Below are 26230 nucleotides of genomic sequence, written 5' to 3' on the forward strand. Positions count from 1 at the left end.
AAAGTTAAACAAGTTCCTGCTGAACCAGAACATAGGCAGGTAGGGCTAGTCTCAGGGCACTGGTCTCCGACCTAGAAGCCGCTGCGGGAGCACGACTGCTGGGCACAAAGGACCACTGGTCTGACCCAGCAGCGGCAATTCTTAAGTTCTTATTAATCGCAATTAACGCTATGATTAATAATTAATCATGTACCTACCCACCTGCCTCTCCTCCGCATGATTCAGCATCCCTCCCACACCCTGGAGTCCCGCACCCGATTTACACTCAATCCCAGCCTTCTTCGGCCAGTAGCACCCCTAATAAAAGGTCGCCCCCTGCACGCACGGGACCTTTCTTTCCGGAACAAGCCCGCCCTCTTCTGACGACTGGCTCGGAAGTGCTTCCTGTTCTGCCCCGCCTCTGCGGACGCAGGAAGTTGTCAGAGGAGGCGGGGCAAAATAGAGAGACGGTTCTGAGGCAATGATTATTGATGCAATCCGCAGCCCGCAGGAACGCTAAAGGAGTGCAGAGGGGAGGAGGAAAAGACGAGAGAGATAGTGAATGGGGAGCGGCTTGTCGGCAAAACTGGGGTGTCACCTGCCACCTCGTAATAACGCCTACGGGAGAAGGGGTAGGATCAATGAACCCCTCCGAGTCATCAAAGATTGGCCACGACACCCCCCCCCAAAAAAAAAAAATCAACGCTTCCTCCTCTGACGCTGGAACTGCCCGCCTTTTAAGAAGCACTGCTCTCCGAGGACCTGATTGGACTGTTCTGAGCAGGGGGCGGGGAGGCGAGGAGAGCGGACGGCTCCCGAGGCTATTGATTGGCCGCATTCTTCGCGGGGGCGGGGGAGAGAGGAGGTGGCGGCGATTGTGCGCTGGCTCTGGAGGCGCTCGAGCGGGAGCTGGTGCCAGGAGCGACTGGAAGCCTGGATCGAGGTCTGAGAGAGCTGATAACCTGTATAGTAGGACCGTAAAGCAGGAAAGAAACTGCACAGAAGGTCGGAAGCTCGCTGGCTGTGCGCGAGGTGAGCTTTCTGTGTAGTCTGTATTTTGCAGCACCTAAACACACTTTGATGGAACGGTATGATCGCAGAATATTGTGCTGCAACTTTTTTTTTGTGTGTGTGTGTATGTGCAAATAATACAGCGATCGATTGTTGCTTGAGCTTACCTCACTGGCTTCTTTTCGTCTTTTGCAGTGGATGACAGTTTTGCCCATGTACTTCAAGTGTGTGGATTTGCGAATCACGCCTGGGAGCTGTGAGCAATAAATTACGGTTCCGGGGAAGTCGTCTGTTAAGTTGCACTGGAAAAATTGTAGGCACGGTGACATCAATGCTGTGAGTTTATTCCTTGTGTTCAGTAGTAGATGTTTTCTTGTACAGATTTTTTTTGCGGCTGCTGAAACAGCATGTTATCGCATCCCCTTGAACTACATAACATCCAAAGCAAAAAAAAAAAAAGACTAAACCAAAACGAATGATCTGTGTAACCCTATGCGTTTTTCACACCCTTATAGCTGTAGACATCAGTCATTCCCAGACATGCCTAGGTGTAGGGCTTAGACTGCAGTGCAGGGGCAAGTTCTGGCCCTGGTTTTTCAAAGGAGAGAGAGGAAGTTAAATGTATTCCACTGCGGGGCTTTAGGGGGGTCTGTGGATGAATAGACATAGACCTTATGGTCTTTTCAGACAGTCGAGTGCTATTGTTTTTCCAGAATTAAATGTTGGGATTTAATTCATTTAAGGAATCCATGTCAAAAGCTTGCTTTCGATTTATTTTTGTTTTTAGGGCAGGCTGAAATATATGCAAGAGTAGGGGTGTGCCCACTTAACACTGCTGAGAAGTGTCAAGTAGGTCTGGTTAATGGCTGTTTGTATAATTATTATTTTTTTAAGTGTAGTGTTATGGCCGCGTCTGATAAAATGGGGTGCCCCCATGCTTAAAGCCAAAGTTTATATTGCTTTGTTGTCTCTCCGATCTCAAATGGTTTGGGACTAAAGCAGCCTTTTCCAAACTTGGAAGAATGATTGTGGTTCGAACACTCATGTTATTGAAAAGCCAAACTTGCTGTTTTAAACTCTTCTTAAACTCGTTTTTTAGAATACAGTTTGATCGGTTGTTGTTGTGAATTTTATTACAATGATTTCCTTTAAATTAGAAAAAAAAACACTACTACTGTACTATCATCTGAGACATAACAATTATTTCAATCCCCCCCCAGTGAGAGGTTGTAAACTGAAAAAACACCATGAACATCTTCTCTCGCACTAAGCAGCATCATGGGGTAAAGACCTAGAACAATTGCTTTCGCCCACTACTTATGAGGAATTTAGGAAACGTCTGAAAACACACCTGTTCCTAAAATATCTAGACAACTGATCCTCTCTTCTCTCTCCCCTCTAAAGTGATTAACTTGTTCTATTGATCACTCTCTCTTCAAAAATGGATTTCCTGTCCTATTAACCCTCTTCTTCCTCCCCTCTTAAAGTCAATCAATTTGTACCTTTGCTTAATCTTTGTAAACCGCATAGAACTTCACGGTATTGCGGTATATAAGCTGTTATTATTATTATTATTTAAACCAGAGTCTCCAAACCAAACATGTGGAATTTAGAATTTTAATATTGGTCATCTATTTATTCCCGTATCGGAATGTTCATAAGTAAATACAGTATTTATCAGCATGATTTTACTTTTTTTTAATTGATTATTAAAATGGACCCCCCCCCCTCAAGGGGGGAATTAATTAAACATTAACCCCCCCCACTTTTACTAAGCCGTGGTAGATGTTTCTACCGTGACCTGCACTATATGCTCCGACACTCATAGAATTCCTATGAGAGCCGGAGCATTTAGCTCTCTGGACTGCAGTAGAAACCTTTACTGCGGCTTAGTAATAGAGGGCCTAAAAGCTTATAGGTATAAAATGGGCTTTAGAATGTACCGCGCACTAATTCCCTTAACACACGTTAAAGGTATGTTAAGCCGTAACACTGCTTGATGAAGTCCCCCCATTAGTTAATTATCATTATTTTAACAGATGTCTTTCAAAAAGATAATTGGCTTTATCCTGCACTGATAACTTGTTAATTGCTGTTCACTTGTATGTTACTTAATTGCGGTGGTGGGGAGATGGGATTAAACAGTATTGTAAATGTCAGTCCTGGTAAATAGTAGGTGACAGCCATTAAAATAGGGTTAGGCCTATTGCACTCCGTTCAGCAAAGTGCGTGTCTTGGTAGGTCTTCAGAGTCTGCTTGATGGAATGGTAAGTAATTGGTAGTTCTGTAGGTCCATTGTTCTGAAAGGGACTATATATTGAATTGTGAACTGTATTTGTTTAATGCCCTCATTTCCAGTGGTTGTGCAAAGTGGATTACATTTAAGTACAGTAGGTATTTCCCTGTCCCCAAGAGGGCTTACTTAGAATCTAAGGGGGTCCTTTTATAAATCTTTGTTATTATGCGGCCTTAGCATTCCCTTACGTGGGTCTTTCCCGTGTTTCTAAGGCCATTTTTATCACTGCTGGAAAATGGCCAATTTTCCATTTTTCAAATTCATGACCATGTTCTAATATTGCTAATAATGTACAGCTACATTTCCCCCTCCGTATTCGCGGGGTTAGGGGCAGAGCCGGTCCGCAAATATTTAAAAAAAACACGAATAATATTCGTGCCGGTTCTGTCCCTAAGCCTAAGCCCCGCTTCCCCCGGCTATTTTAAGTCCTGAAAGCCCTCTCCCCCTTAAGCCTTACTTGGTGGTCTAGCGGGTTTTCAGGTAGGAGTGATCTTCCCATGCTTCTGCCCCGTGCAGATCGCTCACAGGAAATGGCTGCCTTGAGCTCCCGTAGTCTCTCGAGCCATTTCCTCTGAGTGATCTGCACGGGGCAGGAGCGTGGGAAGATCACTCCTGCCTGAAAACCCACTAGACTATTTTCAGAGAATGGATTTTATAAACTCTTCAAAGATAAAATTCAAAATGCATTTTTATCTTTCTGATATTGACATACTAAGTAGTGATCGGTGTCTTTTTAAGTGATTGGAGAACACTCACCCCCAAATTCTGTATATGGTGCCTTAAGTTGTGTGTGTGTGCACAGCCAATTTGCACACGTAACTTAATTGATTAATTGGTCTAATCTGCACTGTTAATTGGTAATTGACACCTCATAATTTATGCTGATAAATTATAAGTTAGAGGCATAACTCGGAAAATGCAATTCTATAAAAAGTACGCACCAGTCTGCACGCATCTGAAAAGGGGGTGTGGCCAGGGGCAGATCGCGGGCACTCCTAAAAGTTATGCGCATTGTTATAGAATGCACTCGATCTGTGCACTGCTTAAGTGCAGGCATTACTGGTCTGAATGGGTGTGCCTAAGTTGTGTGATGCACACAGGCGCTAAGCGTGATTCTGTAAAAGGTACGCACACCTTGTAGAATCATTCTAGTCTGCATCGGTTTTTTGGGGCACTGTAAATAGAATCAGGCCCTAAATGGGCCATTCGTTTTAGAAGAGAGTGAATTTGATTGGATGTTTTGAGTCTCGTTCCAGTTTTATGTGCCTAGAGGAGCACTTTTAGAAATGTTGACTAAACTGTACCTTGGGACCAACTTAGGTTTTTAATGTGGAATCAATAGTTGTGGTTTGTGTGAGAGAGATTTAATCAGATCTGTGTCCTGAATGGAAATGAAAGCAAACACATATTGCTCCTCTGACCAGAATAATCACTGAAAGAGAAAGCATGATAAGGATAGTAACCTACCTAGTAGCCAAGTAAATGACAGTGGATAAAGACATGAATGGTCCATCCAGTCTGCCCTATAATTATAGTGGTACCTCAGAATCCAAACGCCCCAGAACTCAAACAACTTGGAATCCGAATTATATTTTTTTTATTACTTTTGCCCCGGAATCCGAACGCTGCTTTGGAATCCGAACGTACGGGAACTGCAAGCGTTGCTCAGCCCAAAGCTTCCCATCTGACGCAGCTTCCTGTTTCCGTCTGGGCGGAAGCTTTGGGCTGAGCTTTGGGCTGAGCACCGCTTACAGTTGCTGATCTTGTTGCCTATGCCAGTGGGGGTCCGCTCTTGCTGTCTCTGCCATTGTGTTTACTGTTAAATTTATTTGAAAATCTGAGTTTGTGGGACCAAGGAACGGATTAATCCAGTTTCTGTTATTTTCAATGGGAAAAATTGTCTTGACACTCGAATGGGGTTCTGGAACGGATTAAGTTCGGATTCCGTGGTATCACTGTACATGTATTACAATTTTATGATTAAATTAAAGTGCCTTTTTTCTTTGTTAATTCTGGGCCATAGACCTTAGAAGTCTGGCCGGTACTGTCCTTAGATTCCAAATTGCTGGGGCTCCCATTGAAGCCCATCCTAAACCAAATTGCCATATATGGGACACAGATTATGCAAGTTCTTTCCGAAACAGGCCTTAGTTCTTCAAGTCATACCATTCATATTCTAATTAGAGATCGGTTTGAGGAGCTGTTATTATGTTTAAATATCAAAATAATAACTCTATTGCCTGTTAAGAAAACAATGCCGTAGCTTTTTCTGTCATCTATTCTTCACAATTTAAAAAATATTGGGGCTGATATTCAGACTGTGGAAGAAGCCTGGCTAAGTTCCATTGTCGGCGATGAGACTGGATATTTAATGCTGGGCTGATTCCAGTGACTGGCCTTGAATATCTTGAGTTTTGGGGTTGCTGTTAACTAAGTCAATATTCAGTGTTGGCCGGTTAATAGTGGCCAAAGATAGGCCATTTTAGCCACTAAACTTAGCTGGCTAGTGCTTGAATATTTGCGGTTTGCTGGATGTGAAACGCTTGCTACTATCAATTCATCCTTAGCTTCAGGTGGACCAAAGCACTTAATGTTTCCATTCATTAGAGCATCAACAAGTGGGCTGGAAAATTTGAGCGAAGGCCTGATGGAGGTAAGATGTGCATGCAGGGAAGAACTCCCATGAAACACTGGTTTTCAGCCTGCAGGTGTGTCCAGGGCCATAGAAATTGGTTTCATCATCTTTAATATACTCTGCCATGCAATGTATAGCTATGTAAATAATAATAATAATAACAGCTTATATGCCGCAATACCGTGAAGTTCTATGCGGTTTACAAAAGATTAAGCAAAGGTACAAATTGACTGACTTCAAGAGGGGAAGAAGAAAGAGAAGTAATAAGACAGGAAATTCATTGTTGAGGAGAAAAGTGATCAAAAGGACAGTTAATCGCTATTGAGGGGAAAGAGATAAGTGGATCAGTTGTCAAGATGTTTTAGGAACAGGTGTGTTTTTAGACGTTTCCTAAATTCCTCATAAGTAGAGGGCGAAAATAATTGTTCTAGGTCTTTACCCCATGATGCTGCTTGGTGTGAGAGAAGGTATTCATGGTGTTTTTTCAGTTTGCAACCTCTCACTGGGGGGGGAAACGAAGTTGGAATGTGAACTTCTCTTGTGTCTGTTGGCTGAGAAGGAGAAAAGGTCAGTAATGTATTTAGGGGCAAGTCCGTGTAATGCTTTAAAGCAGAAACAGGCAAATTTGAACTTTACGCGTGCCTCCATCAGCAGTCAATGTAGCTGCCGGTAGTAGGGTGTCACGTGGTCAAATTTCTTTAGTCCAAAGATTAGTCTAACTGCTGCATTTTGCAACAGTTGTAGGCGTCGCATATTTTTTGGGGAAATTGCCAAATAGGCGATGTTACAGTAGTCAAGCAGGCTTAGTACGAGGGATTGGACTAGGATTCTAAAAACCGATGTAACAAAATAAGCTTTAAGGGATCTGAGTTTCCAGAGAGTAAAAAATCCCTTTCTGATTAAGGAGTCTACTTGGTCTTTCATGGTTAGGCATTGATCCAGAGTTACACCTAGTATCTTTATGGAGGGCTGGATAGGGTAACTAAGGTTATTGATACAGAGGGGTGATTTAATGTCAAGTGGATGTGGTTAAGCAATGAAAAAAGTCGTTTTTTCTGAATTAAGTTTGAGCCTAAAGTTTGTCATCCATTGTTCCATCATGTTTATGGCTTCTGAAGCTTTGGGAATAGTTTCGGAGACAGAATTAGTGAATGGGACATGTAGACGTTGAAGAGCAACAGGGATAGTGGAGAGCCTTGTGGCACACCGGATGGATTGCTCCAGGTGTCGGAAAGCTCATAATTAAAACGAACCTGATAGGTGCGGGATATAAGGAAGCCACGGAACCAGTTCAGCACCTTATCCCGGATACCAATGGCATCTAGGCATTGCAGCAGTTTCATGTGGTCCACTAGATCAAAGGCAGAACTCATATCGAATTGCATTATCAGGGCATTAAGGCCTTTACTAAACAGTAGGTGCAAATTGTCTAAGATAGCCGCAATTGCAATTACTGTCTCCGTACTGAATAGTGGCCTAAAACCGGATTGAGTTTCATGGAGGAGAGAGAATTGATCAAGATAACCCATCAGTTGGGTGTGAACCAATCCCTCCATAATTTTTATAATAAACGGAATGGAAGCTACCGGTCTATAGTTGGATATTAGGGCTGAGGATACTTTACAATTTTTTAGAATTGGGGTTATAATAATGTGACCATTATTAGAGAGGAACTTCCTATTGTTTAGGTTGTAAACCAAGTATTGCATCAGTGATAATTTAAATTCTAAAGGTGCCGCTTTCATAATTTCTGGGGGGCATGAGTCCAGAACGCAATAGGATCTAGAGTATTTGTTATATAATCTGATATAATCATTCCACTCTAAATCCTGAAAGGAGCTCCAGATCATGTCTGCCGGTATATCATTTCCTTAGGTGTTAGCTATTTGATGATCACAAGAGTCGTTTGTTGAATAATGGATTCTAAGGTTTTTAATTTTAGAATCGAAGTATAGAGCTAAGTCATTTGCAGAGGGTAGTTTAATGTTGTGTGTGGGTGAGGTGTAGCGAGTGGTGTCAAATAAATTTGTGATCAGGTTGAATAGCTCTTTTGTATTGATTCCTTGTGAACCATTACAAGATGAGTTGATATTAGTGGAGTAGAATGCTTTACTTTTGTCTTTTAACATTTGTTTGTAGATTTTTATGTTAGCTCTCCAGTTGTTACGGTCGGCTAGTTCTCCTGTTTTTTTTCCAAGTCCTTTCCAGTCGTCTAGCTAGTTGTTTCATTTTTAGAAGTTCAGTGTCAAACCATTTGTTATATTTATTTGAATTGCTTTTGTTATTGCGTATAGGGGCGATTTTATCTAAAATGGATGTGCTGGTTGTCGTCCAGTGATCCCAGAAATCGATTCCTTCATGTATCTCTGTTTGCAATTCGTATTGTGACCAGAATTCTTTTGGATTAATATAGCCTCTTGTGTGATGTTCTCTTTTTATCATTGGGCGTGTTTTAGATTTATGATAAGACCAGAATAGCTTGAAATAATAAGTAAAACGGTCAGACCAGATATCATGACTCCAGGTGCCTTTAAGTAGCGAAATGGCAGGGTCTAGGATATCCTTTGTGGACATGGCTACCACATCCAATTGATGGCCTTTTTCATGTGTTTGTGTGGGTAGAGGAAGATTGTAATTGAGTAGGGATAGAAAGTTTTTGAACTCTATCGCATTTGTGTTGTCCACTTCATCTAGGTGTAGGTTTATGTCACCTGCGATGATATTATAAGAAGGACCGATTGAATTGTTTAGGAGAAATGCATAGAAGTCTTCTTTGGCTTTTGGCCAGCTTTTTGGTGGGACATAGAATAATATGCAGGATAGGGATTCTTTTAGTTGACAGTTGCTAATTTTACAGGCTAAAATTTCTAAATGGTCGGTCATTTTGGAATCCAGAAGTTCGAAGTCAAATCCTTCTTTAAGAATAATTGCTAATCCTCCTCCTTTTTTCCCCACACGGTTTAGCGTAAGGATTTTGAAATTGCTTGGTAGGAGATCAATTATTATTGGATCATCTTCTGATAGTAGCCATGTTTCAGTTAGTAAAAGGCAGGCTATTTGCTTGTTGATGATCCAATCATTAATTAGGAAAGCTTTATTCCTGACAGATCTAGTATTAAGGTATGCACAGGAGACAGATGTGGGTGTGATAGGTTTGGTAGCGGTAGTGGTTTTGATGGGTTTTACTTGCCTTATTCTTTTTTAAGTGTTAGTTGATATTAAGATTTTATTCCCACTCTCAGCTGTTGGACTGGCCATGGATTCTTGGGGAGGGGAAGGGAGGGGGGATGGGAGGGGAACTGATTATATTGTTGAAAATGTTATTTCCTGTTACTGTTTGTATTTGCTTCTTACTGCTGAAATAATAAAAATCATTTAAACATAAGTGTTCGTTGATGTCTTCTTTTATTTGAGATAGCAGTAATATGATTTATTGTGTTCTCTTGTGAATTAGTGATGTGTAAAATTGATAGATCCGGGTAGTTGATTGATTGTAATTATGGGTGGAGTGAGTTAACATCTTTGATGTTGCCAATTAACAGACAGATCAGTAAAAATCAGGAGGAGATTCATGTTAGCAGGGTAAAGTATTATTCCTAGCACAAAAAGTGTAATGGAATGCCTGTGAATTCTTGAGTTGTCGTTTGTATGGTTGTTAATTGGATTGGTGTAGTTTTTGAAGGTGGCCCAAGTGGATATAGTTCGTTAAGCAATTCTATTGCAAGTCTCTAGTAATTACGCATGCATCTAACAATTACTCATGCATTTAGCAACTATATGTGTCTTTGATGATAACACAAGCCTCTATAGTTCCTAGGCTGTCCTAATTCAAGTCTCCAACAATTACACATGCAACTAACAGTTACACCTCCATCTAGTAATTGTATGTCACTGATGGAAACATATGCCTAACAGTTACTTATGCAGGCAGGCAGTTCTGTCTCCTAGTCTATGGGCTCCCGGTAGTGGCGGCTGGTCCCGCTGCTGCTGATATTTAAAAGCAGGCAGATTGATCTCTCCAACGGACTGCAGGGGGAGGAGCTCACACGCCTGGCTGGATCGGGGCGATGGGCTCCCGGTAGTGGCGGCTGGTCCCGCTGCTGCTTAGATGTAAAAGCAGTTGTAAAGAGTAACGCAATAAGTAACTTGTAAATTTTGTTAGTAGTTACTAAAATAAAGTTATTTAATTTAGTCAATCTTATCAAAAAGCAATTAGTTACCTAAAATGTAACTAATTACAGTAACTAGCTTTACTGTGACTAGTTACTACCCCACAGCTTAGTAAAAGGATCGCCTATTGCAGTGTCATAAGAACATAAGAATTGCCGCTGCTGGGTCAGACCAGTGGTCCATTGTGCCCAGCAATCCGCTCCCGCTGCGGCCCTTAGGTCAAAGACCAATAACCTAACTGAGTCTAGCCTTACCTGCGTATGTTCTGGTTCAGCAGGAACTTGTCTAACTTTGTGTTGAATCCCTGGAGGGTGTTTTACCTTAAAACAGCCTCCAGAAGAGCGTTCCAGATTTCGTCCACTCTCTGGGTGAAGAAGAACTTCCTTACGTTTATACAGAATCTATCCCTTTTAACTTTAGAGAGTGTCCTCTCATTCTCCCTACCTTGGAGAGGGTGAACAACCTGTCTTTATCTACTAAGTCTATTCCTTTCATTATCTTGAATGTTTCGATCATGTCCCCTCTGTCTCCTCTTTTCAAGGGAGAAGAGGCCCAGTTTCTCTAATCTCTCACTGTATGGCAACTCCTCCAGCCCCTTAACCATTTTAGTCGCTCTTCTCTGGACCCTTTCGAGTAGTACCGTGTCCTTTTCATGTACGACGAGCAGAGCTGGACGCAGTATTCCAGGTGAGGACATACCATGGTCCGGTACAGCGGCATGATAACCTTCTCCGATCTGTTTGTGATCCCCGCGGCTCAAGGCATCCAGAAGTGCATGGACATTGCTGCGATGACATGTGCGAAGGCCCTCCAAAGAGGCCTGGAGATGTCAGTGTGGGGGGGGGGGGGGGGGATGCCAGCAGGAAAGAGGACCGGAGAGGAGAGGCACCGGCTGATTGCCTACAGGACTTGCTTCTCACCACAAGAGGCACATCCTCCCCATTGTGCATTGACACACCTGAAATCTCAGGAGGCACACAGTTTGCGATATACTGCATTAGTGACTTGTACCTGCTTTCTCTAAGGAAACTTTTCCAGTCAAACCAATAGTAACATGGTGAATGGCGGCTGATAACCTGAATGGTCCATCCAGTCTGCCCTGTAATCCCATGCATTAACAATTTCACGATTACATTAAAATGTCTTTTTTTTTTCTTTGTTATTTCCAGGCCATAGATCTTAGAAGTCTCTCCGGTGCTGTCCTTAGTTTCCAACTACTGGAGTTGCCGTTGACGCTCACTCCAGCCTATCCAAACCATCTCCTTTGCGGGATTCAGACCGTGAAAGTTAGTCCATTCATTTTCTAATTAACGATCCTCTGTGTTCAGTCCACACTTTTTTAAATTCCATCACCGCTTTCTTCTCTACAACCTCCGTTGGGGGGGGGTGGGGGTGGCATTCCAGGTATCCACCACCTTCTTAGTGAAAAAACCCCCCCAATGTAGTTAGATTTGAGAATATAAAAAAAAGCACAGTGCAGCAATCTAAAATACATACCTTTTAATCTGTGTAAAAGCTATTTGCATTGCTAAGTGACTTTTGAAAATGTCTCTCCCTGAGTTCTTTGGAGCATGGACTTGTATGTATTTTTTTATTTTATTTTTTTTTACAATACTATGCATGTCTGACAGTACATGGGAATGATGAGAAACAGTAAGTGGTAGTAGCCAGTAATTCAAAGCACGTTTTGATCTTAATTTTTATTATTTTAGCAAACTAAGGGCCCCTTTTACAAAGGTGCAGTAGCAAGACCCAGCACGGCAAATGCAACACAGCCCATGGGATTTGAATGGACCATGTCGCATTTGTTACGTGGGAATTGCTACCATGGCTTCGTAAAAGGGGCTTAAGGAGCCTTTTTACTAAGCTATGTATGGACCCATGCTTACTGCAGCTTAAAAATCGCCACTGTAGTGTTTGTTTGGGCATCCCACGGTGGTTTTGGGATCAGCACGCACTTCCCACGCGTTAAAAAAACGGCAGATATTTTGTAGTGCTGGGGGAATGTTTGGGGGCTAATCACGTAGGGCCTCTTCTATTAAACTGCGCTAGCAGTTTTAGCGCGGAGAGCCGCGCTGAATGGCCCATGCTGCTCCCGACGCTCATGAGCTGCCATCAAAAAACTGTTATCTCCAAAGTGCCATTTTACTGAATTCAGACCTCTGCTTAGTTCTGGTTGCCCCATCTCATAAAGGATATCGTGGAATTATAAAAGGTTCCGAGAAGAGGCTAAAGACAGTAGGGTTGTTAAGCCTGGAGAGCATAAGAATTGCCATATTGGGACAGACCGAAGGTCCATCAAGCCCAGTATCTTGTTTTCAACAATGGCCAACCCAACTTTTATCATTTCAGTTGCCCTTCTTTATACCTTTTCTAATTACGCTAAATCTTTTTTCAGATGTGGTGACCAGAATTGCACACCGTATTCAAGGTGTGGCCAAACCATCGAACCATACAAAGACATTATAACATTTTCTTCTTTGTTTTCCATTCCTTTCCTCATAAGAACGTAAGAATTGCCGCTGCTGGGTCAGAGCAGTCATCCATCCTGCCCGGCAGTCCGCTCACGCGGCGGCCCCCAGGTCAAAGACCAGTGCTCTAAATGAGTCCAGCCTCACCTGCGTACGTTCCAGTTTAGCAGGAACTTGTCCAGCTTAGTCTTGAAACCCTGGAGGGTGTTTTCCCCTACAACAGACTCCGGAAGAGCGTTCCACTCTCTTATTTGCTTTCTTAGCAACTTAGAGACAACCGAGAGAGGACTAGTGTTGGATAGCTGGAAAATTTCATTTGGTATTGTTTCCATCGTCTTTGTGAGAATTTTCATTTTTGGCTTTTTTTTGCTAATACAGGAGCAATGTCATTAAAAGTGCAGTAGTGTTTCTAAAGAGGGTGCACTGCTGTTGACACATAATCCCACCCCCTCCCAAAAAGTTATGTTTTTCTGCTTGTTTTCATTTGTTAGTAACTAACATGCAACTACATGGGCTACATTATTGGAAGAGAATGGGTTTTGGCCAGGTACTAGTGACCTGAATTGGCCACTGAGAGAACGGGTTACTGGGCTTGATGGACCATTGGTCTGACCCAGTAAGGCTATTCTTATGTTCTTATATACTGCCTTTCTGTGGTTACAATCAAAGCATTTTACATATTATTTGCAGTTGCTTTTTTTTTTTTTTTTTTAGCATAAACATGACATAACAATTTCTATACCGCATAACCGGGAAGTTCTATGCGGCTAACAAAATTAATAATAAACAATTGTGATGCAACAATAATTACTGAATAGAAAACGGGTGTGTCTTCAATTGCTTTCTGATGCAAAGGTTTTAAGTCCCTATCCCAAAGGGCTGCCTGAAAAGAAAGAAGACCTTGGTGATATTTTTTTAAATGACAACCTTTCACTGAAGGAAAATTTAAAAGGCTATGAGAACTCCGTGAACGCATGGACTGCACGATGGAAAATGAATCTACTAGATCATTTTAGCAAAAACAACCAAACTTAGGGGTCCTTTTACTAAGGCATGCTAGCCATTTTAGCGCATGCAAAACGCTAATGCGTCCATTATAGTGTATGGACGCGCTAGCGGTTAGCACGGGCTAAAACGACTAGTTCGCCTTAGTAAAAGGACCCCTTAAATTTTACCTGGAACAATGGAAGGTTAAGTGACTTGCTCAGAGTCATAAGGAACTGCCTTGGGACTTGAACCCAATTCCCCAGGTTCTCTTGGTACTGCACGAACTACGAGGCTACTCCTCCACTCCTCTTTCCCATGCCGTTGCAAATGACAGGAATATCATAGAAGTTTCATGAAATAAACTATTGTTTGAACCTTTCAAACAACAAACAGAAAAATAAGAGGACCACTCCATGTAGCTAATGGCCAGCAAATTGAAAACCAATTGTAGAACACTTTCATTTCACACAGTGCATATTTGTTGTTGGAAGATACGATCAGGGCAATTCAAAAGAGATTTTGACAAGTCCTGGAGGAAAAAGCCTTAATTTATTAGCCAGGTAGAACTGGGAGAGACATTGCTCAACTTTGGAAATGCTGGGTTCAGTGTCCCTTTTTCTGGTTCCCCAATATAACAACTGGGTGAATTTCAAACCGAAAAAGTTCCCAAAGAACTGTGAACTAACAAAAACGAAAAAGGGAACAAAAGAAACAAAATGAAAATGCCTTTAAACTTCGAAGGTGCTCAGAACCAATATATGGTAGGAAAGTAACCAAACCAGGGCAACAACCCCTGTACCTGCGGTAGCAAGTTGACTTCCTAAACTCTCGCAGTTAAGTTTTTTTGTCTATTTGGAGGATCACAGTTTTCACTTAAGCATTGGACATTTCAAATGGACATTTAATAGAAAAAAGAAGAAAAATAGTATAAAAAGACATTCACCAAAATTTAAATACCTTTCTACCCTTTGAGGATGGTGCAATGATAGACTCTTTGAAAGTCCTTACAGAGGTTGTTGCCCTGGTTTGGTTGCTTTCCTACCATATATTGGTTCTGAGCACCTTTGAGGTTTAAAGGCATTTTCATTTTGTTTCTTTTGTTGCCTTTTTCTGGTTCAGCATGCCTTTCTTTATGCTCTTATTGTCAGTTAGTTGGACCCCAATTGGTCTGCTGTGTTACCCGGACAGATCTTAAAGGAAGAAGCCTATAAGGCAGCGATTCCCAAACTAGGTTCTGTGGAACCCTAGGGTTCCATGAGCCCTTTTCAGGAGTTCCACAAGTGAGGACATCATCAGTATGCTTCAGCCACTGTCGCTGGCAATCCTGCCCATGTTCAGCTCAGCAGCATGAATTGAGCATGCATGGGAGCACCAACGTCAGCAGCTGAAGAACTCCACTGACTTCCTCGTTAGCTGAAGAACTCCGCTGACTTCCTCATTGCTCAGGCAGAATGGGCAAGCAGCTCTTCAGCTAAAACTAAAGCACAGGTAGGTCTAAACTAAACTAAACTAAGCCTTAAGTTTATATACCGCATCATCTCCACGGAAGTGGAGCTCGACACGGTTTACAAAGTTTAAAAATATAGGACGAGAGAGGAGAAAGATTTACAAGAGCATGTGAATAGAGGAGGATGTGGACAGGGGAAAGAGATGTTAGATGTTAGAGAAAAGGTCTGAGAGAGAAGGAGAAATGCCAGATTGAAAATGGGGTGGTGGAAGAGAGCAGGAGAGGCATTGGACCAGGGGGATTGGAAGCTGTGCCTGTAAAATATATATTGCTGCGTTTTTGATTCAATTTTAGTATTGAGAAAGTGTGTTGCTGGCCAAGTTAAATAAACAGTTATATATTTCCAGTGTAGACAGATTTGTCTTAGGTAAGTTTCATTTTCCAGAAAAATGTAGCCTCCATCTTTTCTCCTTAGTTTACTATTATATTTTCTCGGTTTGAACAGTAACTTCAATGAAATAGCTTATATTTCTAAGGATGGCTGTTGCTAGGGTTACCAGACATCCAGATTTACCTGGTCATTTCCTTTTTTTAAAAGGACTGTCCAGGTGTCTGGATGGCTTTCTGGTCTATCTGGGATATTCTCCCCTGTCCCTCACCTACCTCCTCTGGCTCCACCAAAATTGAATCTTCAGACTGGCCAGCAGCAGCAGTGATGTGAGCATGCTGCTGTCGGCCTACCCTTGAAGCCTTCTCTCTATAATGACTTCCTGTTCCACATAGGCCGGATGCTCCAGAGAGAAGGCTTCTGGGGCAGGCCAACATCTGCAGGCTCACCTCGCTGCCACTGTCGGCTGGCCCGAAAATAAAATTTTGGCGAGGAGGTAGGTGGGAGAGAGAGAGAAGCACCATCCCATGGGGGGGGGAGGGGGACAGAGACCCTGATCTCTAAAAAGAAAGAGCTTTCACTTTTTGATAAGCAGGGCAGGCTTCACCATTTGGCAGACTAGGTGGTTTCCTATGGTGGCAGCTTCTGGAGAAGGGGTGGGGGGAGTCAAAAAGCAGTTGCAACCAAAGTAAAATAGAACTTCTTGTTCTCACTATTTATAGTACACAAAAAAAGTTTAAGATAGCGATGCTTAATTACCGTATATCTGTACATATGATTGTTCTGGGAGAGGTCATGTCTATTGAGTATAGAGAGGGATAAAGGTCTAAAAGTTAATCGAAGGAATGAAAACCTTAAGAATCACCTAAACTGCTTCATACTGGTTTATCAGCCCTGCATAACTGTGGGAGAGGGGGTCATAGAAGAATGCCTCTAGTGCTACTAGTTCAATTTATTTAATATACCGCAAATATAAAACCAGAAGGCAAATCTAAGCAGTTTACAATAAAAAATAAAAAAAAACAAAAACAAATTAAATAGGGTAACAACAGAAAGAAAACAAAACATAAAGGAAAACAATTGAGAACATGGGGAAAGAGGGAATCGGGGATTACAATAAAAATAAAAAGGTTGGAGAAAGGGATGAACAATGTGGTAAGGGAGGGAGCAAAGAATTTAAATCTGCCCACACAAATGAAAAGTAGCCATCGGGGGAAAAAGGGGAGCAGAGCTCCATAGGTCACAGGGCAGGGCCAGGGGCGGGGTTATGTGTCTGAAAGCATACCCACTATAGGCAGCTAACTCAAAATACCTAATATCACTAAATCCCATACTCAAGTGCTATACTAGTACAGTTATGGAACCTCAATCCTCCTTTCTCCATTACTTCGTTCATAACTCTGCCCTCTTCAAATTGCTATAATGTAGCACATACATCTATAATTCCTTACATTGTAAGCCACCTTGAACCTATTTAGGCATAGTTTGACTCAGAAATACTGGATTAGATTAGATTAACCCTAGTTCTTGCTGGATATTTGTCTTGGTTGTCTGTCATTGGAGGAGGGGGATAGAGAGAGAGAGAGAGACTTGAGATGCTGGACTACATGGAAGGGCAGGAGGGAAGAGAGATGGGACTTGGTAGGGAGAAGGAAAGGGGTGCAAAAGCTGGATAAGACTTGGTTGGGGGGAGGGTTCTTTGGTGTATGAAAAAATATCTTAGGGGTTCCACCATTGTAAAAGGTATGGGAATCGCTGCTATAAGGAGTCAGTTTTCTGATTCTTCTTTTTTTCTAAGAACAACTTAACAACTGCACTGTGTAGATCTGAATAGGAACTAGAGAATGACACGGTGACAAATTTCATCACCGTTCCCGTCCCCATGGATAACCGCGGGAAACCATCTTCATGTCATTATTTAAGGAGAGAGGGAAGAATCAGAGTATGAATGGCCACAGCCACTGACCCACAAGCTTTGCTTTGAAGAATGCTGGTGTAGAAGGACTGAGGTTGAAATAGATACTAGAAAATGGCATGGGATTATTTCCCGTGGTTATCTGCGGGGACGGGAACGGTGATGAATTTTGTCACCGTGTCATTCTCTAATAGGAAATACTGTGATTCTGATGTTTTCTCTTTATTTTTTTATTTACAGAGGTATAAATTGACTTTGCACCTTTGGAGTAACTGGGTGGCACACAACAACCTTCTTCTTGGTTGGCTTGCAGTAGAATCCAGCAAATGTGCCCAGGTCTGTGTTGGTACTTCACTGCAGACAGAACAAAGCTGGAGTAACTTCTTTCAGCCCTTCATTTAAAGAACTTGAGCATTGCTCCTCCTCACTTTAAATGAAAACAGCACAGAAAATCTCAAGTGTTTGAAAAATAGTCTTACAGTCTTTGTGATTTGGAAAACATACAACCGTCTGCAAGATTTGAGTATATCATTATCCTTGCAGCCATGGTGAGGATGTTTTCATCGAAAGAGATGTGAAACCAAACAGTAGTAGAGATTGTGTAAAACACAAACAAGAACATTGGCACCAAAGTCATTAAATCTTAAAAGAGCATGTTCTGTAGTAAACTCAAAGATCTGAAAATCACTGGGGAATGTCCATTCTCATTATTAACTCAAAGTCCTTCTGAAGAACATGAGGAAGAGTGCTCAGAAGTACAGGATGCTTCAGAGGCAAGACTGCCCATCTGCAAAGAAGTTGGTGAGCAAGATATTGTTGGGTCTCTTCCACAGAGGAAAACCAGCCGAAGTCGAGTGTATCTACATATGTTAGCTGAGAGCATTCACAAGCTGATTTTTCCTGAGGTAAATAGTGATGGTCATTAAACACAAGGATGGAAAAATCCCGTTTGATTAAAATTTTGTTCCTGGTGCATGCAAATGCTGCCTAAAGGGAAAATGGTGAAGGAGGGAAGGAAAGGATATCTCTTGATCTGCCTGGGGAGCAGTGGAGAGAGCAGGGCCAGCAATAGAAATAAACCTAGAAAAATAAAGGCCATATGTTCTATCGAGCCTGCCCATCCATACCATCTGCTATCCCTTCCTGTCCCTAAGCCTGGGACAGGTACACAGGATCTCTTTCTTTACTTCAGATACAAATTTTATCTTCACTACATCCTCTGGGAGGCTCTTCCACAAATTCACCATCCTTTCTGTGAAGAAGTATTTCCTCGGGTTACTTCTGTGTCTGTTCCCTTTCACTTTCTTCTTATGCCCCCTCATTCCAGAGCTTCTTTTCATTTGAAAGAGACTCTCCTCCTGCACATTTATGCCATGGAGGTATTTAAATGTCTCTATCATCTCTCTCCTTTCCCTCCCTTCTTGCAAAGTATACATTTTGAAATCTTTAAGTCTATCATATATGCTTTATGTTGAAACCCACTGGACCAACTCCATCTTATTTATATCTTTTTGAAGGTGTATCCAGAATTGTCTCACTGGAGACTTATAGAGAGATATCACCTCCTTTTTCCTGCTGGCTATTCCTGTGCATCTAAGCATCCTTCTAGCTTTTTCCGTCACTTTTTCTACCTGTTTGGCCACCTTAAGATCACCATATGATCACACCCAAGTCTCACTCCTCTTTCATGCACAAAAGTTCTTCATCTCATAAACTGTACTGCTCCCTCAGGTTTTTGTAGTCCAAATGCACGATCCTACATTTTTTTAGCATTAAATCTTAGCTGCCAAATTCTGGACCATTCTTCAGGCGTCACTAAGACCCTTCGCATGTTATCCACACCAACAGGGGGGTCTACCTTAATACAGATTTTGCTATCATCTGCAAAGAGGCAAACGTTTCAAGACAGCCTTTCAGTACACCCTTTTCTCAGAGTGAGCTAACAACTCCTTAAGGTAATTCCCCTTCAGGGCAAAGTTAGGGTTTTTTTTGTCTAGAATCCTTCACTTTTGAATGAACCGTCTCCACACCTATCTTAATATTGCCTTACACCATCCTGTGATCACTGAATGACACAATATAACACAAGAAACATTCTCACCATTTCTAAATACTGGATTCAGTGTGGCCCCATTCTTCATGGGTTCCATTACCAACTGCTGGAACAGTTCTCCATGTAGAGAATCCATAATCTCCCTACTTCTAGAAGATCCCACAAAAAGGATACCTTAATCAACATCTGGCGTATTAAAATCACCTATTACTAATACTTTCCATTTCACAGCTATATTTTGAATATCTTCAATGTAATCTCTGCCCACTTCTGTCTGTAATGGAGGCCTCTATATCCCACTAATGTACATACATTTTCCATCCCTCTTTCCAGTTTGATCCACAGTGCCTCTTCCTTATCCCTTAAGTCCTGAAATTCTGTAGCTTTAATGTTATCTTTAACATATAATGCTACTCTGCCTTCCTTTCTTTCAGTCCTGTTATTTCTGAACAGATTATAGCCTAGTATATCTATATCCAAGTCATGGTTCTCTGTGAACCATGTCTTCATGACTACAACCAAATTCAAATGAACCTCTAGATCCAAAACGTTATTTCCCATATTACAGGCTTTAGTATATACTGCTTTTCAGATATTACTTCTTTTTCCCATTTGTGTGGCACAGAATAAGAGGGGAAAGATACAGGGCAATTGGGGAAATAAAGATGAGTATAATGCTGGCAGTAAAGTCCCTCATAGTTTCAGAAAGCAAGGGGGTGTCGCCAACGGGGGGAAGGGTGTCGCTACATACCAAGAAATTTGTTTTATTTTAGTCAGAGAGAGGAAGGGATAATGGTGGGTGATACCCTAGAGAGATTTTTTTTTTAAGAATTGGAATGGGGTGAGGCGGATGCATTGATTTGCATACACTTCCTCCATTGTATGCAAATCTCTTTCATGCATATTCATTGTGAATATCTTGAAAACCTGACTGGCAAGGGGGTGCTCCAGGATCAACTTGGGAAACATTGCTCTAGACATCAAGGAATTTGAGGGGGGGGGGCAGTTTAAAGTTAGGATGCAGGAAGAGAAAGTTGATCAGGTCCAGTAGGGTCCCCTAAAATGGTGCTGGTGCAGACAACTAACTGGGGAAAGTCAGGTCAGGCTACACCAGCCCTGGACCTAGTGAAAGAAAACTAATGTGGTAACTGTGCATTAGAAGCCATGCTTTAACTTAATGGCCTCGTATGCTTGCATGCATTTGAATGCAATCTGTGGCCATGTATACCGCACCGAGGGAAACTCCTGCTCACACACAGTAACACAGTAAATGATGGCAGAAAAAAAGACCCTCACAATCCATCCAGTCTGCCCAGCAAGGTAACTAGAGCCTCGCTCACCACTCTTATGTAGCTCCGGGTCACTCAACCCCCTTTTCACATTGCTCATCAATGTAACCTCACAGCATGCATGATGTGAATGAACTTGTGGTGGATATTTGCATCGGCCCCTTGGTTTCTTCTAAACTTAGTAGAAAGTTACAGTGGTATTGGTAATGAGCTGCTTTCTGTTCATTTTGGACTCAAGGCCATTTGTTTCGCTTGAAATGAAACAAAGCGAACATGGATTCATCCATTGTGTTTTGTCATGCTTGTCAAAATGAATGCATGTTCCTAAATTTCTTTTTTTTTTCCTGTGCATAACTTCGCTTCAGGCTAGAAATCTCTGTTTTTGAGGCACATTTTGGTTTCAGGAAGACAAATTGTGAGCAGTTCTTTTTTCAGAAGGCATGCAATCTCTCAAAGTTCAAATGTCACCGTTCACTGCATCCTTGTGAGCTTTCTCCTTGTTTCATTTAATGCCTGTCATTTTAATTTAAGTAACTGTTTTTGTCCAATTTCCAGTTTGAAAGGCTGTGTCTTGCACTTCAGAGAGCGTTAGCAAAGCACAGAGCAAAAGGAAGCAGGTAAGCTAAGTAACAGTGCTGTGGAAATAATTGATTTTATACTACATGTGCACGGCAACTTTGAAAAAATATTTCTGTATTTAAACATGCCTCATGTTTATTTCAGAAGCACTGACTATTACAATGGCTTTGGATACCACACACAATTAGGAGGTGATTATAGACCAAGCCGTGTTAAGTGGAATAGAGGCTGACAAAATTTCATATTTGGCTCTGAAACCAATGCAAAATTTGGATTTGGGTTTCCACCGAAAACCCCCAAACTGTAGCTCTGCCCCTTGCTACCACTGCAAGCCTGCCACTCTCCACCCCCCTGATAGAAAGCATTTCCCTTCTTGGGCTGCCCACCACTCCACCCTCCTCCCCTCTTGGTAGGCCCTGGTGGTGTCGTGGTGTCTTAACATAAGAATAGCCTTACTAGGTCAGACCAATAGTCCATCTAGCTCAGTAGCCCGTCTTCACGGTAGCTAATCCAGGTCACTAGTACCTTCCTCTTTATTTTATGCTGAAAAAGTGGCAGCTGTGACTGCTGTGGGAGTTACAGCTGCCATTTTGGAACTAGGAATGACCTAAGTAGTTTGTTAAAATCCAATGAACCTCTGATTGAATTTCAATGGAACCTTGGATTTCTAAAGGACTAACAAGTTACAAGCATTTGGATTATTAGCCATTCAATGTCTGTCTGATCTTGATATATCAAAAACCACAAATATCCTTAGATAATTACGATTTAAGACCTCAGCGGTGCAGACTGTATAAATTTCATTCACAGTTTCATTAGCACCAGAGTCTTCGTCGATCTTATTATGATTTTTAATATATATTCTTTTATGATTTTATATTTGTATTATTTCTAAATACTCATCTCTTTCATGAAGCATAGCAGGGGTTCTTCATTCCAACATAGGCTATGTTTCTCCCAAAGGGCTTTATCAAGGTATTTCCCCTGACAATATAAAAGAGATATATCAGTAACTATAACTCAACGTTTTTGACTACCCCATAGGACTATACCTTAAAACCCATATGAGTAATCTCATAAGACTTAATTCAACATATTTAAACCCATAATATTCTTTCAAATACCTTAGTTATGCTGGTTCCATAATTGCTATATCGTCAGTTTCCTCAGCAAACATGGCCGTGACTTTTTTTAGAGGAATTTATACGTAATGATCTCATTAATACGTGACCAATCCAATACCAGGGCAGACACGGAACTGTTTTGATTAGAACTTTAAACTAATGTCATCCATTCTACTTCTGTATTGAGACCCCATGGTTTAACAGTATTTAATAGAAAGATCCATTTTTATTCTTGAAAATTTAAACGTTCTATATAATTACCACCCTCCCACCCTACTTTGATGTAGTCTATAATTCTCCATTTCAGGTCTGTAATTTTATGCCTTAGCAGTTGCCAGTGTTGAACAAGGGATGCATCCAGACTCCCGGTATTAATTTTAGATTTGTGTTCAGTAAGCTTAACATTGATTTTCCTACTTGTTCTACCCACATATTCCAAATCGCACGGGCATTGGATAATATATACTACATGAGTGCTCACACATGAGGTATTCATCCTTGATTTAAAGACCTTCTTCGTACCTGGATAGGTCCATTCTGGGCCAACTATAGCTTGTTTACACAATTGGCATTGTCCACAGATTTTATGAGCAATAATTTGACCAGCTTCTTCCACTTCACCCCTTTTCTCAAATTTTTATAGGGAAAGTATTTCCCCTATAGTCCGTCCTTTCTTATAGGATACAATCGGATGTTTGTAGAAACATGGGTGAAGCTGTAGTACTAACCAATGATTTTTTATACTTTGAAATAATTTACTACTTATATCTGTATAGGGAAGTACACAAATCAAGTTTTCATCTGTATCGTTTAGAATTTTCTCTTGAATGAGTAAAGATCTCTGTGCAAATTTAGCCCGAAGATAGGCTTTCCTGATAGATTTCCTTGGATATTCTTTTTCTTGAAACCTTTGAGTCATTATTAACGCCTGTTTACCAAATTCTTCTTGATCTGAGCAAATACACGTATTCTCAGAAATTGGCTCACTGGTATATTATAGTTCAAAAAATTCAGGTGATAGCTCGAAAAAATGTAGAAAGTTGTTCTGTTCTACCTCTTTCCTATACAGAGTAGTTCTAATTACCCGATCTTTCATTATCATTAAATACAGGTAAGCGATCTTATTTGGATGACATGTCATAGTAAAGGTGAGATGTGGGTCCAAAGTATTAATCCATAATAGAAACCCTTCTAGTTCTACAAATGATCCTTCCCAGAAGATCAACACGACATCCAGATAACGTTTCCATAGTTTCACATTTTGAAAAATTGGTGCTGCATATATATAATCCGCTTCAAATTTTGAGACATACAAATTAGCCACTGAAGGGGCAAGGGTCGCCCCCATCGCGACTCCTTGAATCTGAAAGTAAAAGTTACCTTGATACCAAACTTTTTTAAAACGACCCAGGTCTATATTACCTAAGGTTTTTTCTACTATCTTCAATGCAGCAGTTTGGAGAATTTGAGTATACAGAGTCGTAATATCAAGAGTTACAAAAAAAGGAATCTCGGATGTATTCTCTATTGTCTCTAAAATTCTTAGCAGAGTCTTTAAGATAAGATGGGGCTTTCTTTACTTCAGATTTTAAAAAATAGTCTACAAATTTAGACATATACACTTGAGGACTTCAAAAGGACTTTATTAAGGTGCAAGCCTTTTGGATTTCAATAAGTTAAGTGCTAATATTTTTAGCTTATTATGGATATGTGCAATAGATATCTTTGAGAAAATATACTCAAAATAATGATGAAATAAATTAAATAAATTATTATAAGTAATATACACTGTATTGGTATATACCGTCTCTCTTTTTCTTTATCCCCTCATTTGTAGTCTAGAATTCTTACAAGCATGAATGTAACATACACACACACAAATGCTAGTACAGGCAGTCCCCGGGTTAAGAACATCTGACTTACGTTGGACTCATACCTATGAACTAGAGTCCGGCCTCTTCCTTCTTGTGACAACCCGTCCCCCTCTTCCTCTCTTTCTGTCCAAATGCGACCCTCCTCCTCCCTTCCATGTCCCAACTCACCCCTCGTCGTCCTTCCCTCCATTCTGCGTCCCAAATTCATGCTTCCCACCCGCAGTTGTTTACCTCCATGGGCCAGCTGCCTCCTCCCAGCTGCACTTTGCAAAGCCGCAAGCAGCAGCTCTTGCAGGCAATCCACAGCTGACCCGGAAGTCTTCCCTTTGATGTCAGAGGGAAGGCTTCCGGGTCAGCCCACGGGCCACATGTAGGAACCGAGTGAGGTACACATGCAGGCATTACCAGAAGCAGAGAGAGAGAGAGAAAGAGTTCTGATAGGGTTGCAACGTGCACATACCCATGGGTGCCTTTTTATTAAATAATCCCCCCAAAACTGAACTCAATCAGAGGAGATATGTCTTTTGCACGACATCAGGTTTCAGCAGTTAATTGACTCGGAATGCAGCAAGCGTGGTTGGGCTAAGAAAAAAAAAATCAGGGCAGGAATGAGGCCCAAATCTTTTTGCTAGGATAATTGGTAGAGGAAAATAATATGTTTTTCTAAGGAATTTATTGAACTGAAATGTGAACCCTGTGAGAACTCTGGCTCCTGGGTATTACAGCAAATTTGTTTTTCTCCAGGAATGTGTTGGCAATCTGGAAGATAAAATTAGCTAAAAGAAAAGCAACCACTAAATTGGAGAGATACTATTAAAATAAAGAACCTGGTTCTTGGGAGGACCACTAAGGCCCATAAGTTTCCATATGTGCATCCAGCTAGTTTGGCAGTTTTTTCTTTAAACAATTCTGTAATTGGCAGGCTCAGATGATGTGCTCTACAGCATAAAATTGTGGATCCCTTTGAATGATTCAACACGAAACTGGAACCCCCCCCCCCATACACTAGGAATAAAAAGGGGGAAGTAGGGCAGCAAGGGGGTAATTCTATAACCAACCCACATTAGCAAAAAGTACAGACTTAGCGCCAGTTTCTGTAAGAGGTGCCTAAATTGGCACCTACTTGAATTACCTAAACTATCTTTGACAAGCTCATAATTGGGAAAAAATATGTAATTGACCGATAGGCGCCTACCCAATTCTATAAAAGGTGGTCCCTATTACATGGCGCCTAGCGGCACCTAATACCTAAATGGGCCTGTTTGGGGGGTTGGAGAGAGATGGGTGCCGCTCGCCGTGATTCTGAAAAGAACTTAAGCTCCTGTAATGCAGGACAGTGAAATCCTGGCATCTAGGTTTTGTAATAGGCGCCCTAAGGTGTGATTTTTTGTAAACGGCGCCTAGGCGCGATTGACACGCTGCTAGCGCCTTTATTCAAAGCACCTGCCAATTCAGACACCATTTACCGAATCTGGCCCATAATTTTCACTCCACATGCTTTGCCAGATTTTTAAAGTAGATGTAACTGTACACTTATGCTTTGAAAATTACCCCAGGTAACTACATGTGCACCTAATTACTTCTGCCATGTGGTGTGCCTAGTTCTGTGCACAAAAATGCACCGATGTCTGAAAATTCAGAAGGGAGGAGGATTGGATTCTTGGTCATCTGGAGGGAATGAGGGGAGAAGGATCAGAATCTTCTGTCTTCTTGAGGGATCTGATTTTAGGGGGAGAAGGATCAGGGTTTTATATTATCTGGTGGGACTTGATAAGAAGAGGGAGGATTGGAGTCCTAGTTCACATATGGAGGGAACAGATGTGGGGGGCATTGCCATGGCGATTCCTTCTTTGTTATTTACTGTTCAGTGGAGCTGAATCATGTAACATGTCATGGCTGATAGCATGGGTCCTTTATGAATTCCCCCCCTCCCCATTTTCTATACCGTTCTCCCAGGGGAGCTCAGAACAGTTTACATGAATTTATTCAGGTACTCAAGCATTTTCCCCTGT

General features: G+C 41.5%; 1 protein-coding gene across 1 annotated transcript in view; it reads left to right on the plus strand.

The window, feature by feature from the left end:
• The first annotated feature begins 359 nt into the window (after positions 1-359).
• The window catches only part of GUCY1A1 (guanylate cyclase 1 soluble subunit alpha 1), an 89117-nt gene continuing 63246 nt past the window's right edge, over positions 360-26230 (plus strand). The window contains exons 1-4 of the mRNA XM_033941267.1: positions 360-1011; positions 1186-1326; positions 17540-18204; positions 21197-21258. Coding sequence (XP_033797158.1) covers positions 17953-18204; positions 21197-21258 — 314 coding nt within the window. The 5' untranslated portion in view covers positions 360-1011; positions 1186-1326; positions 17540-17952. The remainder of the gene's footprint in view (positions 1012-1185; positions 1327-17539; positions 18205-21196; positions 21259-26230) is intronic.

Source organism: Geotrypetes seraphini, chromosome 1 (assembly GCF_902459505.1).
Source record: "Geotrypetes seraphini chromosome 1, aGeoSer1.1, whole genome shotgun sequence".
Classification (NCBI taxonomy): domain Eukaryota; kingdom Metazoa; phylum Chordata; class Amphibia; order Gymnophiona; family Dermophiidae; genus Geotrypetes; species Geotrypetes seraphini.